Raw genomic sequence first — 19,745 nt, forward strand, 5'->3', positions numbered from 1 at the left:
GCCTTGCCAACATTTTTATGATGTTTTCTGAGCATAATATGATGGTCAACTTAAGCAGGTACTCTGAAAGCAAAATTATTTGGACTAGATATGTGGATGACATAATTTTGTTGTATAACGGTTCTTACCAGGATGGTAACGCTTTCCTAGGTGAACTAAACAAAATACACGAGAGGATCTAATTTACTATGGAACAGAGCATTAATGGCACCCTTCCCTTCTTAGATCTATTGGTCAAAATCAATGGGAACTCTATTAATTTTGATATTTTCAGAAAGCCCACCACTTCTGATGTCACGATACACATATTGTCTAATAATCCTTTAAATTCAAAAAGGCCACATTCAGGGCTTTACTACACAGGATGCATACGGTTCCATTAAGAGGCCAGGGTTTAGGAATTTAAAGTAATACAGTTTATGGCCTTTTCGAATGGATATGATGCGGATATTGTTGGAAAGATTAACAGGGGTGTATTACAGAAGATAAACATGAAACACAACACTGCTTGCACCACGCTCATACCTGGAACATTCACTTCCATACAGCCAGCAAATAGCGGATTAGCTATTGGGCGTTAATTCCACAGGATACCTTTCTATGGTAACATTTCAAGCAGAATTGGCAAATGCTTAAGTTCTAAGGGAATAAATCTGGCTTTTGATATTCCTAAAAACAATTGACAGAAGTTCAGGCACAAGGAGGCTGCAACATGGAATAGTTCCAGGTTGTCGGGGGTATATAGTATAGCCTGTGATGATTGTGATGCGGAGTACATAGGCCAGACGGGAAGAAGTTCTGAGACCCACTTTAAGAAGCACATAAGCGACCCAGGCTCAAAATTGGCCGTAGGTGCGCATTTGCGGGAAACGGGTCACCATATCACCGGTATCCAGAACAACATGCCAGTGTTACACTTGGAAAATAAGGGCAACACTCTTAATGTTTTGGAAGAGGTTGAAATCTTCAGAGTTCTAAACAAATCCCCTCACTCCTCACTTAATGCCCATACTGATCTGAGGCACAAGGGCCTTTTAGAAAATTTTGATTACTTAACAGGTAGCCTAACACCTATAGCTTACTTATAGGTTCTGTCCAATATATTTTTATGCATACTGTGGGCTTTACGCATTCAGAACCACCACATTTCTTATTCTTATCGTTTTAACCAACTGCCAATTTCTTTATATTGGACATTTAGTATGGTAATAGACTTAAAAAAATGTTTACATGGCCCTAATTCCACTGTTTGTTCATGCTAATGTTCTGCTCGTCGTTATTCGTGTTTAGGGGAGTTTTATCAATATCTTATTTTATTTTTATTTTCTAGGCCATTGCTGCTCCCATCATTAAAAAAAAATTTTTTTTTAATATTTTAAAATTTTAACTACCGCTTTCACCAGATGACGGTATATCGGATGTGATTGGTGGGAGTAGCTACAGGGCAATGTTCAACGTTACTATGTTATAAATAGCGTATGCGAGTACTTTCTTGTTTCATTAAAAAAGCTGGCTATTTAAAAGTTTAATTTACACCTCAGAATTGGGAGATCAAATAGTTTATATGAGCTCTTATTATATTGTTTTTTTGTACAGATTGCCTGAGGATGCACCAATAAGTGGTGGCAAACCGGATGCAGATTTAATAAAAATCATTCATACAGCCAGTGCAGAATTTCCTTTGAAAAAAAAGATTTCAATGTGTTCTTGACAGATCCCTTGCTTTGTGTAACATCTTGAATCTTATTTTGAACTTATAACCCAAGAGCAATGAATGACATCGTCTTTCATTTTTCACAACAGTCAGCCCACCCTTAATCTCCAGGGACAGGATGTCATTTTCTCCAATGTGAAAGATACAGCCTTGAAGTATGAACAGTGTGAAGAGCCCAAAAATCTGGGAATCTGATATACCTTTCAGAACACTTGTTTCAATTTGAACTTTCAGGTCACATGTGTCAGTATGCCCATGCAACAAAATTTAAAATACAACAAGAGGTAAAAATTAAAATTTCCTTTATCTGATTGTCCATATAAGAAATGGAAAAAATATTATTTACATAACAGCAACAGCAAGACTTATGACTATTCTTGTAAATCCATATCACCTTAATTCACATAAGCTTATTGCTTTTGGATCTGGGTTACAAAGATAAGTAAACTAGAGATATCTGCATCTACATCTATACTGTGGAAACCACTGCAGAGTCTATGGCAACAGGTACTTCCTGTTGTACCAATTATTAGGGCTGCCTCCTGTTCCACTCACATATGGAGTACAGGAAGAATGACTGTTTAAACACCTCTGTACACGCTACAACATGACTAAACTTGTCCTTGCAATCCCTACAGAAGCAATACATTTTAGGGGTTTTTAGTATAATCTGTTCCTAATGAATGTTTGTATGCCATCTCCTTTATCGGTTGATAGTATTTCCTCAGCTTCTACCAATGAACAAAAATCTGCCACCTGCTTTACCTATGACTCAGCCTATGTCATCATTTCATTTCCTATCCCTACAAATTGCTGCAGATATCTTTATGAGCTGACCAGTCCCACAGTAGTACATTTCTGAACATTTAATGTTAGTTGCCAATCTCTGCCCCACTTTGAGATCATATGAAGATCCAACATTTGTCCAAGATTTCTCAGACAGTACTTCATTATAGACAGCTGCAATATCTGTGAAAATTTAAGGTTACTATTAAACATACTATTAACATACAACATGAATAGCAAAGCTCCCAATATATTTCCCTGGTGCACACCCGAAGATATTTCTACAGTTCCGTCAAAGCTAACATGCTACATACTCTATTTATTTTGATCCACGGCTCTTAGGATATCACGTGAGAAATGGGAGAGACATGTTTCACATGGTTGACATTTTTGGAATCTGTGCTGATGACATGAAGAAGGTCAGTCTGTAAGAGATTCCTCATTACACTTGAGTTCAGAATGTGTTCTAAGATTCTACAGCAATTATGTTGGACAATAGTTCTGTGGATTGCTTCTGCTTCTCTTCTTGTAAGTGGGTGTGATCTGTGATTTCTTCCCACTGCTGGGCACAGTTTTTTTGTTCAAGCAATCCACCAATCCACAGTACATTACTGTTATAGAGAAGGCTACCTCAGCCACTATTCTGGATCGAATCTGATAGGGATTCTGTGGTGTCCACGAGTTTTGTTCAGTTTCAGCAATTTCATATACGAATGCAGGGTGTCTACTTTTTTGGACATATCTAAAAGAACAGACAGCGCGTGGAATTCGCAGCTGTGATATTTATTATGTAAATTGAAGGTGGAGGGGAGCAAACAGAAAGAAACAGAAAGAAAAAGAAAGAAAAGGAAATCATGACATCTGCTACATTTGGACTTTATGCGGAGCCAGCAGCGACTTTCCTTTCCCTTCTCTCCCCTTCCACTTCAATTTCCACTTCAATTTCAATTTTGCATAATATGTATCACAGCTGCAGATTCCACGTAATGTCTGTTCTTTTACACATGTTTGAAAGAATGGATGCCACACATTCATATAATTGACTTGCCTTGATGACACACCTTCAGTGTGAGAATTTCAAAGTAATGAGCATGGGGAGGGGGGGGGGGGACACACAGATGGGGACCACTGGTCGGTGGAGCTAGGTGGGAATGCGGATCGGCTGAGGGGCATACTAAGACAGTCTGCGCAGTCGTGATAAACACTGTGTCCAGGTGGTGCAACAGTTAACACAACCGCCTGGTAAGTGGGAGAGCCTGGGTTCAAATCCCGGTCAGGCATACACGTTCACTCATTGCTACTGACTGCATCCAGTCCTGTCCTGACGCAGTTGACATCGTGAATCCCGCCCCTGTCCACCTTCAATTTATACAGGGTGATTCAAAAAGAATACCACAACTTTAGGAATTTAAAACTCTGCAACGACAAAAGGCAGAGCTAAGCACTATCTGTCGGCGAATTAAGGGAGCTATAAAGTTTCATTTAGTTGTACATTTGTTCGCTCGAGGCGCTGTCGACTAGGCGTCAGCGTCAGTTGATGCTAAGATGGCGGCCGCTCAACAGAACGCTTTTTGTGTTATTGAGTACGGCAGAAGTGAATCGACAACAGTTGTTCAGCGTGCATTACGAACGAAGTATGGTGTTAAACCTCCTGATAGGTGGTGTATTAAACGTTGGTATAAACAGTTTACAGAGAATGGGTGTTTGTGCAAAGGGAAAAGTTCTGGACGGCAGCCCGTGACAGAGCACTTCATCACTGGCCTCCAAGAAGCCCTGATCTTACCCCCTGCGATTTTTTCTTATGGGGGTATGTTAAGGATATGGTGTTTCGGCCACCTCTCCCAGCCACCATTGATGATTTGAAACGAGAAATAACAGCGGCTATCCAAACTGTTACGCCTGATATGGTACAGAGAGTATGGAACGAGTTGGAGTATCGGGTTGATATTGCTCGTGTGTCTGGAGGGGGCCATATTGAACATCTCTGAACTTGTTTTTGAGTGAAAAAAACCTTTTTAAATACTCTTTGTAATGATGTATAACAGAAGGTTATATTATGTTTCTCTCATTAAATACACATTTTTAAAGTTGTAGTATTCTTTTTGAATCACCCTGTATAATCAGTGATTTTTCAACTGTTTTTCAATGCCAATGTCTTACGTGTATCACTCATCACTGCAACAGTATTGTTGGATTTTCCACTGTACAGCAAATTCTGAAAACTGAATTTAGCATTTCTGCTTTTTCTTTGCTACTCTCAGTTTCTGTTCCTGTTTCATTCAGGAATGTCTGGACATCAACTGTAATAACCTTTATATATGACCAGAATTTCCTTGGGTTTTTTGACAGATCTTCTGATGATATTCTTCTACGGTAACACTGAATGCTTCACATAGTGCCCCTTTGATGGCCACAGATTTCATTCAGCAGCTCCCCATCTCTGATCCTACTCCTTGTTTCACATCTAAGTTTCTTTACAGTGATTGTATGCCACGGAGGGTCCCCGCGCACCGTGAACTTTTCTATTAGGTACATATCTATCGAGTACTTGATCAACTGTTCTCAGCAGCTGAAACATTCGGTCATGAAAGCCTTCATTGTATGTTCTTCAAAACTTGACTCACAGTTCCTCTACGTGACCCTGTTTAGAGCTACACAAATCAAGTTCCTCAAAGACGTGACACAACTGCCTTTAATCTAACTTACTAAATATGCATAGCTTTCCAGTTGGTTTAGTTGCCCTTTGTACTTTGATAATCACTGTTCCTATAAACACATCCTGGTCACTGATACCTGTTTCAGTGTAGATGTCCAAAAAGATGTCAGATCTGTTTGCTTCCATTAGATATATTTCCACCATAAGTGTGCTTCCAAACTATTTATTCCAAGTAGTTTTCAGAGAAATAATTTAGTATTCTCATGTAGGATATCTTGTAATGTTCGATACTAAAAAAACTGTACTTGTACCAACTGATTGTCTGATGATTAAACATTTCTTAAATAATGACATTGTAATTGGGGAATATATATATTTGTGAGTTGGGGGTTTACAGTTATATATGGGGTGAGTCTGGTGATCAATAGAAGTACTCAATTAGATGTTTATGCCCATCACTGATAGTTTTGCTCAAACTATCCTGCACACTGCTTCAATTTCTATATCGAAGGATTTGAGTTTCTTGTGCCACATGACAAATCCACCACCTGAATTTCCCGTTAGCCTAACCTTTTGATACGCACTCTGATTTACGCCAAAAATCTCACAGCTGTCCATTCTGGGTTCCTGCCAGCTTTTGGTGCTTAAAACAGTAAAAATGTATCACAGATGACGACAATACATACTGTCATTAAAAGGAAATCTATATTTCCTATTAGCTCACCCTTGCTACATATACTTAATATTACCCAAATAACCTCATTGCTGTAAGTTTTGCTTTCCTGGCAGCTTTCTGTGCCTCTCATCGCGTGAGAACCACTGCTTCAAGTATACAATTTACTCTGGGAGTTTACTGTGAATATCTTAGTTGTTGATCACTATGATCTTAATAACCTTATCTGTGGAGGACATTTTATTTGGGTCTTACACTTATACAGTCATGAAGATAGAAGTATCTGGATTAATTGTAAAAACAGCATATAATGTGAAAGAAATTTTAGTGATAAATTATGTGGAACTTCTTGAAAAATCTGGCTTTACAGACAAAAAATTCCATACAGAAAAAAGAACTTTGAATCTTAGAAAGATAGATATTATCAGTGTGGAACCTGGTTTGGTGAATTTAGAACTTTTTTGAAAAATATGTAAAAATCAGCTAACTGGTTGCATAGGTTTTCTATACAGTATTCCTTGACCAGGTCTTGTCACCTCTAAGGGTGACTTCATCAGAAGGTAAGGTAATTACCTAAAATGAATATGTCAGATTACATACTTATCTAATAAAAGTTACATTAATGTAAACGAGTGTAAAACAAATAGTACTTACAATAAGAACATTTTGTCAAAGATGTACAGTGATTTAAGAGCTGAGTTGCTCAAGTCATACATTAAAATAAAAAACATAATGTTCTTCAAAAGGTCAAACATAAGTAACACTGGTGTGGTGTGAGGAGACTGACTGTGTGGCAACTAGTCACGCTGCCAAGTAAACGTAATGTAGGGTGTGCCACAAGTGGGCCACTAGTAATGTGAGTGAAACAATTTTGTGTATTACACATTTTCTGAAGTAAATCACATGTATAGCCAATGTAGCTTTTAACAAAAATTAATTTTACAAATTATTGAGTAACATTTACAAATGAGCTTCAAACGGAATGAAATAGTGCAAAGTTTGCTACATTCTACGTAGCACAGGTAGAACCAGAGTTAAATATGACTGGAATTACATACGTAATGAAGAACAACAGTTCATTATATGACACAAAATTTGAAAGGAAAGCTTGCATAACAAGGGCACATGAGCGTAACTTAACAGAGGTAAAATAATGTTTCTGCAAAGGAGGAAAGAACCTGGATTATAAGTATCATAAAACTGAGAGCATTGGTTTAAAAGCATTAAAGAAATTTCTATTTTTCAACTGTACTTGTTCATTCAACATGTCACCTTTATTTGGTGTGTGCCTGAAAATTTCAAGTTCTTCCAAGACATCAAGTTTTTTCCCTTTCTTTTCTCTATGCAGAATTGTCATTTCGTTTAATTCTTTAGGGTTATGCCCTGTTATGAAAAGATGTTCTGCAAATGTTGAATTGTGCACATTAGTGCCCTTTTTGCTTAAAAGATGTTCTTTGTATCTTACATTAAAAGCTTTGCCTGTCTGTCCAATATAAAATGCTGGACATGTATTACAGGAAATTTTATATACCCCTGAGCCACGTAAAGGTTCGTTTGAAGGTTTTAGATTATGAATTAAATTTTTTTGTAAATTATTATGTGTGGAGAAAGCAACCTTGCAGCCATATTTTTTAGTTAACAGACGCTGAATTCTATACGATATGTTACCTAAAAAGGGTATTGAGATGCACTTTTTATCAGTATTATTAGTTTGACCAGTACCTAAAGCGGTGATTCTTTCTTTAGTTTTTTCTTTAAGGATGTTTTCCACTAGTGAGGGTTCATAGCCGTTATTAAATGCTATTGTGTTAATTACATCAATTTCTTTCTGCATTTTTTCTGGTGATAAGGGAGTAACCATGGCACAGTGAATTGCTGAATGAAAGAAAGCTTTCTTATGAGATTGAGGTTGTGTCGAGTCTGCAGGTACGGAATGATCAGTACTCATGGGTTTTCGAAAAATGTCAAACATTATTTTATTCTCTATTATCGCCAACTTCAGATCTAGGAAAATTAATTCGCAGTGTTCATTTTGTAACTCACAGGTGAAACTAATTTTTTCATGGAGGTTATTGATCAAATTGAACAGTTGATCTACTCCTTCATTAGTACCATTGTATATAATCAAAACGTCATCTACGGATCGCGAATAGGATAAAATACCTAATTCTGTGGAGTCGTACCTACTGAAGAATTTGTCTTCGAGCGAACTGATGAAAATGTCAGCTAAAATTCCCGCTAGCGGATTACCCCTTGCTAGGCCGTCATGTTGTTTATACAGTTTGCCATTAAACTCCAAGTAGTTATATTTTACTACCAATGACAACAAACGTATGAGATCAGTAATCTGTTTGTCTGTTTATCTTTTTTATAGGTACGAAGGTTATTCTCCACAATTTCTACTGTATACAGGACTGGTACATTAGTGTAAAGGTTAGTAATGTCGAACGATATTAACTTTGTCTCCCGATTACATTCCACATTTTTTATTTTATTAATCAGTGATTGGCTATTCATTATTGAATAATTATTCTGAAATACATATGATTTTTTTAATCTTGTCATGAAGAAACCTGGCTAAATCGTGATATCTGTTACTAGTACTGTTTACTATTGGACGGGTAGGGTGGTTTATTTTATGTACTTTGAATTGAGAATGAAGTTTGGGAGTCTGGGGGCTAATAATATATCTTAAATAGAGGAGGACCCTACTCCCATTCTACAAAAAGAAATTAGATGTGCTGTAAATGAGGCTAAACATTTGCTAAAGCCCTTTCAAAAGAAACAGCTGATAAACATGAACCCCCAGACTCCCAAACTTCGTTCTCAATTCAAAGTACATAAAATAAACCACCCTATCCATCCAATAGTAAACAGTATTAGTAGTGGATATCATGATTTAGCCAGGTTCCTACACGACAATAAGAAAAAAATCATAGTATTTCAGAATAATTATTCAAAAAATATATCTAAAAAATTCAATAACAAATAGCCAATCACTGATTAATAAAATAAAAAATTTGGAATGTAATCGGGAGACAAAGTTAATATCGTTCGAAATTACTAACCTTTACACTAATGTACCGGTCCTGCATACAGTAGAAATTGTGGAGAATAACCTTCGTACCTATAAAAACGATATAACAGACAAACAGATTACTGATCTCATACGTTTGTTGTCACTGGTAGTAAAATATAACTACTTTGAGTTTAATGGCAAACTGTGTAAACAGCTTGACAGCCTAGCAATGGGTAATCCACTAGCGGGAATTTTAGCTGACATTTTCATCAGTTCGCTCGAAGACAAATTCTTCAGTAGGTACGACTCCACAGAATTAGGTATTTTATCCTATTCGCGATCCGTAGATGACATTTTGATTATATACAATGGTACTAATGAAGGAGTAGATCAACTGTTCAATTTAGTCAATAACCTCCATGAAAAAATTAGTTTCACGTTTGAGTTACAAAATGAACACCGCGAATTAATTTTCCTAGATCTGAAGTTGGCGATAATAGAGAATAAAATAATGTTTGACATTTTCCGAAAACCCACGAGTACTGACCATTCCGTACCTGCACATCCTTAAAGAAAAAACTAAAGAAAGAATCGCCGCTTTAGGTACTGGTCAAACTAAAAATACTGATAAAAAGTGCATCTCAATACCCTTTTTAGGTAACATATCGTATAGAATTCAGCGTCTGTTAACTAAAAAATACGGCTGCAAGGTTGCTTTCTCCACACATAATAATTAACAAAAAAATTTAATTCATAATCTAAAACCTTCAAACGAACCTTTACGTGGCTCAGGGGTATATAAAATTTCCTGTAATACATGTCCAGCATTTTATATTGGACAGACAGGCAAAGCTTTTAATGTAAGATACAAAGAACATCTTTTAGGCAAAAAGGGCACTAATGTGCACAATTCAACATTTGCAGAACATCTTTTCATAACAGTGCATAACCCTAAAGAATTAAACGAAATGACAATTCTGCATAGAGAAAAGAAAGGGAAAAAACTTGATGTCTTGGAAGAACTTGAAATTTTCAGGCACACACCAAATAAAGGTGACATGTTGAATGAACAAGTACAGTTGAAAAATAGAAATTTCTTTAATGCTTTTAAACCAATGCTCTCAGTTTTATGATACTTATAATCCAGGTTCTTTCCTCCTTTGCAGAAACATTATTTTACCTCTGTTAAGTTACGCTCATGTGCCCTTGTTATGCAAGCTTTCCTTTCAAATTTTGTGTCATATAATGAACTGTTGTTCTTCATTACGTATGTAATTCCAGTCATATTTAACTCTGGTTCTACCTGTGCTACGTAGAATGTAGCAAACTTTGCACTATTTCATCCCGTTTGAAGCTCATTTGTAAATGTTACTCAATAATTTGTAAAATTAATTTTTGTTAAAAGCTACATTGGCTATACATGTGATTTACTTCAGAAAATGTGTAATACACAAAATTGTTTCATTCACATTACTAGTGGCCCACTTGTGGCACACCCTACATTACGTTTACTTGGCAGCGTGACTAGTTGCCACACAGTCAGTCTCCTCACACCACACCAGTGTTACTTATGTTTTAATGTTTGACCTTTTGAAGAACATTATGTTTTTTATTTTAATGTATGACTTGAGCAACTCAGCTCTTAAATCACTGTACATCTTTGACAACATGTTCTTCTTGTAAGTACTATTTGTTTTACACTCGTTTACATTAATGTAACTTTTATTAGATAAGTATGTAATCTGACATATTCATTTTAGGTAATTACCTTACCTTCTGATGAAGTCACCCTTAGAGGTGACGAGACCTGGTCAAGGTATACTGTATAGAAAACCTATGCAACCAGTTAGCTGATTTTTACATATTTTTCGATTTGTGTATACAGTTGCTGCAAACGTCAGCCACATTCAAAGTTGTACGCTTCTTACCTGCCCATGAATTTAGAACATTGGTAGTTTAGCAATTCAGCTGCCACATGGATGAATTATGGGTTTTAAGGTACCAAATTACTACCGTCATTGGAGTCTTCAACTGGGTATGCCAGAAACACGAGAGAAAACCTTTTGATTTTATGCCACGGATGCAGCCAGGTAAAAGATAAAAGGGCAAAAGAACAGACCCACAAAATTACAGACCAATATCCCCAACACCGGAGAATCCCTGAACAAAGTCTCAGTTCGCATATAATAAATTTTCTTGAGACAGAGAATCTTATGTCCATGAATCAGCACGGTTTTAGAACCCATTGCTCATGCAACACCCAGCTTGCCCTTTTCTCATATGATATACCATGAACTATGGATGAAAGGTAACAAGCAGATGTCATACTTTTAGATTCCCAGTAAGTGTTTGACACTGTGCCCCGCCGCAGGATTTTAAACAATGTGGAACAATATGGAACAGGTTTATAGATATGAGAGTGGCTTGAATACTTCTTAAGTTACAGAACCAGCAAGTATTTAGAGAGAATGCTATTGTCAGGAGTGCCCCAGGGAAGTGTAATAAGATTGCTGTTATTCTCTGTACACATAAATGATTTGGCAGACAGGGTGGGCAGCAATCTGTGGTTGTTTGCTGATGATGCTGTGGTGTACAGTAAGGTGTCAAAGTTGAGTGACTGTACATGGATACAAAATGACATACACAAAATTTTCTAGTTGGTGTAATGAATGTCAGCTAGCTCCAATCGTAAAAAAATGTAAGTTAATGGGGATGAGGAGGAAAACCAAACCCATAATGTTTGGATACAGCATTAGAAGTGTCCTGCTTGACACAGTCACACAATTGAATGTTCAAGGACGTAATGTTGAAAAGAGATATGAAATGGAATGAACATGTGAGGAAAGGGTTACGGAAGGCATACGGTCAACTCCAGTTTATTGGGAGAATTCTAGGAAACTATTGTTAATCTGTAAAGGAAACCACATACAAGCGCTAATGCAACCTGTTATTGAGTACTGTTCAAGTGTTTAGGATCCATATCAGGTCGGATTAAAGGAAGACATCGAAGCAATTTAGAGGTGGGCTGTCAGATTTGTTACTTGTAGGTTAGAGCATAATACTGATAGGTTCGAACACCATGCAAGTGCTACGGACATGCTTCAGGAACTCAAATGGAAATCCCTGGAGGGAAGGCGAGGTTCTTTTTGAGGAACACTATTGAGAAAATTAAGAGAACTGTCATTCAAAGCTGACAGCAGAATGAATCTACTGCTGCCAACATATATTGTGCATAAGGACCACAAAAATATGATACGAGAAATTAGGGCTCATACAGAGCAAGTATACAGTCGTTTTTTCCTCATTCTATTTGTGAGTGGAACAGGAATGGGAATGACTATTAGTGGTGCAAGGTATCCTCTACCATATGCTGTGCAGTGGACTGCAGAGTATCAATGTAGATGCAGAAAAGAAAACTGGCATAGGTCAGGAATAAAATACAATAAGAATAAATTATTTACACGCAAGGAATAAAAGATAAGAGGGTGGGTAGGTGTCAGCCCTGAGCAACTGGATGCTAGCATCGGCTTGCCATGTGACAGAAAGCACACCCCCTCCCATGACCAGACTCCCCCTCCCATTGTACCAGGTCAGCAGAATCCACCAGTCTACTATCTAATACGAGAGGCACTGTAACATTTCCAACAAGTAATTAAGTCCAATGGTACTATTAACACTGAGTTTGTATGTCAGGGCTCGTAATAACCTTTCGCCCAGGCAGAGGGTCCCCAGACTTAAAACTGTAGTAGAAGGAGATGCTCAAGCCCTATCCAAGAGCCAGGAAGACTACAATGGTGGAAATATCAGATAAATGTAAACAATCCACTCCGACGGAAAACTTTAAAATCCAACTTTCCACCTATTAGGATTACAAGGAATGACAGATCAGCTCCAACACTCTCCCTGTGGCAGTGAAGGGGTACACTCCTACAGGATACGAGAGTGCGTGACTGTCGTAGGGCTGCCAAAACTACAACAGGGTGGGGAAACTTGTTGCAGCTTGTATATGTGGTTCAGATTGGTGTGATATATGGAACTGGCAGAGAATCACAGTGAGACGGATGAAGAATGGACTACCACACTTCAGATTGTGTGTTGGTTGGTTTTTGGGGGAGGAGACCAGACAGCGAGGCCATCGGTCTCATCGGATTAGCGGCAGATGGGGAAGGAAGTCGGCCATGCCCTTTGAAAGGAACCATCCCGGCATTTGCCTGAAGCGATTTAGGGAAATCACGGAAAACCTAAATCAGGATGGTCGGATGCGGGATTGAACCTTCGTCCTCCCGAATGCGAGTCCAGTGTGCTAACCACTGCGCCACCTCGCTCGGTGAGATTGTGTGTGTGTGTGTGTGTGTGTGTGTGTGTGTGTGTGTGTGTGTGTGTGTGTGTGTGTACACACAGACTGCCCTCAAACAAAGTTGTATTCAGGAAGGAAGAGGAACGATTTGGCCCTTTCCTATTCAAGAGGACCTTCCTGTCGCTTGTCTTGAGTGATTTAGGGGCAACTGTGGAAAATGTCAGTCTGTATGATAGGATGGAGTGATGAACACCAGTCCAGTACCTTATACGCCACTGTGCTTGCACTTCATTACAAATGCATACCCATAAAGGAAGATTGGAGCATGAGCAAATACCAAGGATGGAAAGTTGTGACATTTTACCTTTCTTTTCAAACTTATAAATGTAACTCTAGCATACTAAGTGTACTTCCAGCACACAGACCAAGGTAAAACATTCTGACAAGTAACAGTTTGATAGGAGAGATGTTGCAACCATTTTTCCATATTCAATTTGCAAATAAAATGGAAAAATGTTAAGCTCGTCCAATGAAGAGTGTACCCATTGCTAGACATTTTATAGTGGGTCACAGAGTGTAGATGTAGATGACATTTACGAAGGTGCAGTTTATGGTAGGTTACAAACCTGTGTTTTGATGGTTTTGCTGCAACCAAACGAGTGACCTCCACAAACTCTTCGGGGTGCTTTCTCACTGCTTCTGCCCACCCCTCAGTGCCCATCACCTTGGTAAAGTTCGCCTGCATGTAGATGCCACACACTTCCTTTAAGCGACAGCAAGAGTGCCGCAACGCGACCGAGGCACTTGACGTGACATTTTCCACAGACAGATCTTGGATCAGTTGCAATTCGCACTGTGCCTTCAAGTCAGGCAAGCAATATTTGTCTGCGGCCATCAAGAGCTGTGGTGCCAGACTGCAGAGTTGCGGAGTGCTGTCCTGGTACATGAACAGCAGCAGCTGCTGCAGCACCTCCGGGTCGACATCTGTGATGACTATGCGACCGCTGTTGGCCTCCAACATGTCGTGAGCCAGCATTGCACTGAACACTGGGCTTTTGGCCGCTAACACAGATCTGTGTACTGCCAGCTGCATCTCTCCCGCCACCAGTGTAACGAGTGCTGCATCTCTGGCATCCAGAAGAGCAACCAAGTCACATGCCGGGATTTTCGAACTCTCGTCTGTTGTTGACATGATGGCTGAACCTGAAACACTGCGGTTAGAAGGACTGCGCTGTTATTTACGCTCAGAAAATAGAAGCTCACAAAAAACAAGTTCGTGTTAGGGATTAAGTGAGACTGGGTAACAGATCTTCACTGCTGTTTTAATTTGTGTGTCCAGGGGCAATAAGAGAGTTTTAATTTGCATGTCGAGAGGCAATAAAAGAAGTATAAGCAATTTCAGAATGAGACTAAAAATGGATGAGATACAAACACATGAAGGCACGTATCTGTGGTGACATGAATAAATATAAAGTCCTGGGCTTGCAGCTGGCTTGAGATGTCAAAATCCCGGGAGCTTTTGATTTAGTTCTCCTTAAACAAGTGATAGCTGATAGATGTTATAACTTAATAGTCTTAAGATTTTATATAGGAGTATACAATAGTCTTTAATGTGTTACTCGATATGTTGTATTGAGTATTATGTTATCATTTGGCTACGATCTTCGCCCTGTTAAAATGATAATATCATTTCCAGGAAGATGATAATTCACTCTTATAACTGTTTACTATGAAATATAGAAAATTGTAGAATAGAAATTTTCTGTAAACACACTACATAAAAATGAAATCAATTCTTGTAAGTGTAAACAGAGCTGTAGTTAAGAATGTTTAACATGATTTACAACGTTGTAACTACCGTATTTACTCGAATCTAAGCCGCACTCGAATCTAAGCCACACCCGAAAAATGAGACTCGAAATAAAAGGAAAAAAAATTTCCCGAATCTAAGCCGCACCTGAAATTTGAGACTCTAAATTCAAGGGGAGAGAATAGTTTAAGGCCACACCTCCAAATCGAAAAAAAGTTGGTCCATTGTAATATGTAAGAGAATTTAGGTCGAATGAATGGCGATACACCTACAGTAGTTTAGTTCGAGTCTTAAGCTTAACAGTTAAGCTTTACCAGGTACCCACTGCTATGCGTCAGGCGCTCCGTCCGTATTTATATGGGTACCCTTCCTTTTTCACGTGCTTCGTCTGGTTTTCGATTGCTTATTTTGCTTTGATCTCATAAGTGCCATTTTCTTTGTTATAGGTGTTTACGTCACTGTAAGCTGAAAATACATTACTGTACTGTGTCATGCATTGTTCGTTGCATTCTGACAGTGCGTGTTTACGGCCTGTCGCCGCTCGCAGCATGGCTTGCTTTTGTGCGCGCTACCACCGCTTACAATAAAAAAAAAAAATTAGAAAAAAACAGGAGAGGAATCATCTCATTGGCGAGACAATGGCAAGAGACTGCTATTTGTTGTTACTCTGCTGCTTTCTTTGATAATAATCAACAAGAACCAAATAATAGACTGCGTATGATAGAACAGGTTCTGAACGAGAGTTAGGCGAAAATTTTCTCCGTTTGAAAATCTTTGCGGCCGCTTCTTTAGTTCATCAAATTCTACAGAGAAATGAGAATCATCTTAGATTTAAAAATCTAGTCAGTTGCCATGCTTCATTTCTGACAGTATCACTATTAGGCATAAGAACAATACAAATATTCTTCTGCGTTTGCTGTTGTCTCACTCTAGTTTCGTAGTTTATTAGGCAGACAGGATTTAAATGAGATAGCAGCAATCACGAAAGAATACATGGCAAAATGTTTATATTCGTATTATTCTTATGGTGAAGAGAATACTGTATGTGGTTCATATTTCATCAGGTTCCTATTTATTAGCAACCATCTCTTCTCACAGGTAGGAAAAATTTCAGAACGTAGAGTTGGCCATATTGACAAACATCCCAGTCTTGCCAGTCGGATTTTCGTGGTACATTGAAATTCTGCTACATTCGAAGATGAACAATACGGAATTTGTATTTACTTCGTTGGATAATGTATGAAAATGCGGTGGTCGAAACTCGGGGCGGAGAAAAAAAGCTCGTCTTCCACCTTTTTTTTAAATTTATTTACTGACGCAGAGGTTTTGGCGCCAGTATTTATCTTTGTGCCTACAAAGCATGCTTGTCTAGCGCTACATATATTCGACAGCAGAAGTTAGTTGTGGAGGCACCTACCAACATTTTTGAGAACTTCCGCTTGCTTTGCACTCGATTCTAAGCCGCAGGCGGTTTTTTGGATTACAAAAACCGGAAAAAAAGTGCGGCTTAGATTCGAGTAAATACGGTAGTTGTATCAAAAAATGTAACCTAGGCAAAGAACCGAGCATAAACATTAGGAATCAAAATAATTATGAAATATACCAGAAATTTACATATTCCAAAAGTAACTGTTTAAAGTTAATACTGTATGAAGTTTTGTATAATAATTTTTATAAGAATACATATAGTGTAAAAGATTTACTTAACTACTGTAAAACTTACTGTCACATTTGAGTTTTTGTGAATATGTAATTTTTCATTACAGTTTTACAAAAGTGTGAATTCTAATAACATATTTATTGAATGAACAACAAGTTTACTATTACGAGTCACTTTCTATTGATTGCCACAATGTGTTTCAAAGGTTTAAATGTATAACCTCAGCCAGATTTGTGAGAGTTATTATAGTCTTGGGATGTATGTGTTTTGTTACAACTTTTGAGTAACCTGTTGCAGCGTCTCCAGTGGTCATAGGCTCCTTTCTCTGTTGTGGCACATTATTCACATATTATCACACTTTTTAAATACTATTATATGTATATGATGTGTCTTATATGTAATGTGTTTCCTAACAAATTCCCCTGTTGATGGAGATTTAAACCTTCAAAACATTTTCTGGAAATAAACAAACTGTGACAATAACAGTAAACTTGTTGGTTCATCCAAAATCAATAACAGTCACAATAAAGTCTTATCAACAATATTTGTATTTAAAAATGTATTTGTCATAATGAGTTATTACACTCTTACATTAGGGCCTGTGCAGAGCCATGCATGCTCGTTGTTAAAGTATGGAGCAATCAGAATCTATTTTAAACAAAAAGTATATTATTGGCAACAATATAAGAAAAAGAATGATTTTGACCAAAGTTTTCTTCACAAAAGTACACACACACACACACACACACACACACACACACAACACTACCTTACACAGACAAGTCCGCCATCTACAGCAGCTTGCACCAGAAGGTAAGTGTAATGTACAATGGAAGCCGCAACCTGGGAAGGGATAGCAGAGTTTGGGGGGGGGGGGGGGGGGGGCAGAATACTAGACTGCCAACAGACACAGCATCAAAAGGTTTAGGGGCAGGGAGGTGGGGAGTGAAACAGAAAAAGAACAGGAAAGATGGCTGGGTGCGTTGGCAGAGGGTGTCACACAAAGAGGGTGAGGGGACAAGAATAGGGAGGAAGTGATGGGACAGAGGAGACGGAAATTGTCAAGTGGAGGGTGTGGCAACAGTAATTTAGCGTAAGTTGAGGCCAGTACAGTTTCCAGAGCAGAGAATGTGTTGTAAGGATAACTACCATCTACACAGTTCAGAGAAGCTGGATGTGAAGGAAAGGATCCACATGGCTCAGGTAGTGAAGCAGCCATTGAAATCAAGTGTGTTATGTTCAGCTGCACGTTGGGGCACGGGATGGTCTACTTTGCTCTTGGCTGCGGTTTTGCAATGGCTGTTCATACTGTCCTGGTTGGTAATCATACCAATATGAAAAGCTGTGCAATGGTTGCAGCAGAGCTGGTAAATGACATGGCTACTTTCACAGGTGGTCTTGCCTCTGATGGGGAAGGATAAGCCTGTGACAAGACTGGAATAGGAAGTGCTGGGTGGGTGGCCTTGGGCAGGACTTGCAGCTGTCTCTTCCAGAGAGATGTGATCCCTTTGTTGTGCCTGTCTGAAACCCAACGTGTCACCTTTACAGTAAATAGCAATCTATCTTTTCCTTATATTTTTGACATTCCAACCTGGAGTTTCCATTGTTTAAATAAATTATTGGTATGAGTATGTTTTTAAAGATTAGTGTACTACAAGACTTTGTGAGCTAAAAGTAAGTGTTTCATTCCATAGCTTTGAAAATATGATCCAGTCCTCTCACTAAAAACAAACATTGAGCCAATTCCATTAGGAAATTGATTTTTCCTTAATAACTCAATATATTTCTCTTATCTTAACATTAAATTTAGTTAATCTGCAGCACTGTTGCAGGTAGATATGTGATTGAGGACAGCATGAATTCTATTAGTGTGTTTTTGACCACCTCGTCACATTCTAGCTGTGATGTCCTTGGTTACCGTATTTACTCGAATCTAAGCCGCACTTTTTTTCCGGTTTTTGTAATCCAAAAAACCGCCTGCGGCTTAGAATCGAGTGCAAAGCAAGCGGGAGTTCTGAAAAATGTTGGTGGGTGCCGCCACAACTAACTTCTGCCGTCGAATATATGTAGCGCCACACAGGCATGCTTTGTAGGCACAAAGATACATACTGGCACCAAAATCTCTGCGTCAGTAAATAAATTAAAAAAAAAAAAAGTGGAAGACGAGCCTTTTTCCTCCGCCCAGAGTTTCGACCACTGCATTTTGGTACATTATCCAACGAAGTAAATACAAATTCTGTATTGTTGATCTTCGAATGTAGCAGCATTTCAATGTACTACGAAAATCCGACTGGCAAGACTGTTTGGGATGTTTGTCAATATGGCCAACTCTACGTTCTGAATTTTTTCCTACCTGTGAGAAGAGGTGGTTGCTAATAGGAGCTTTTATGAATTGTGAATCACATGTAGTATTCTCTTCGCCATAAGATTAATACGAATATAAACATTTTGCCATGTATTGTTTCGTGTTTGCTACTATCTCATTTAAATCCTGTCTGCCTAATAAACTACGAAACTAGAGTGAGACAACAGCAAACACGGAAGAATATACATATCGTGTCATGTTTATATTCGTATTATTCTTATGCCTGATAGTGATACAGTCAGAAATGAAGCACGGCAACTGACCAGATTTTTAAATCTACAATGTGTCTTTTCTGTGCAGAATGTAATGAACTAAAGAGGCGCCTGCAAAGATTTTGGAACGGAGAAAAATTTTCGCTAAAATTTCGTTCAGAACATCATCTATCATACGCAGTCTGTTATTTTGTTCTTGTTGATCATTATCAAAGAAAGCAGTAGTGTAAGTAACAACAAATGTTTCGCTAATGAGACGACTCCTCTCTATTTTTTATTTGCAAGCGGCGGTAGCGCGCACAAAAGCAAGCCACGCCGCGAGCGGCGACAGGCCGTAAACACGCACTATCAGAATGCGACAAACAATGCATGACACAGTGCAGTAATGCATTTTCAGCTTGGAGTGACGTAAACACCTATAATAAAGAGAACGGCACTTATCAGATCAAAGAAAAATAAGCAATCAATTCAAACCAGACGAAGCACGTGAAAAAGGAAGGATATCCGTATAAATACGGACGGAGCGCGTGACGCGTAGCAATGGCTACCTGGT

The 19,745-nt window shown here is 38.4% G+C and overlaps 1 protein-coding gene across 1 annotated transcript in view; it reads right to left on the minus strand.

The window, feature by feature from the left end:
* LOC126210568 (serine/threonine-protein phosphatase 6 regulatory ankyrin repeat subunit B-like) overlaps positions 1-19,745 on the minus strand; it is a 110,632-nt gene that overhangs the window by 84,391 nt on the left and 6,496 nt on the right. The window contains exon 2 of the mRNA XM_049939832.1: positions 13,772-14,356. Coding sequence (XP_049795789.1) covers positions 13,772-14,337 — 566 coding nt within the window. The 5' untranslated portion in view covers positions 14,338-14,356. The remainder of the gene's footprint in view (positions 1-13,771; positions 14,357-19,745) is intronic.

Source organism: Schistocerca nitens, chromosome 10 (genome assembly GCF_023898315.1).
Source record: "Schistocerca nitens isolate TAMUIC-IGC-003100 chromosome 10, iqSchNite1.1, whole genome shotgun sequence".
Taxonomy (NCBI): Eukaryota; Metazoa; Arthropoda; class Insecta; order Orthoptera; family Acrididae; genus Schistocerca; species Schistocerca nitens.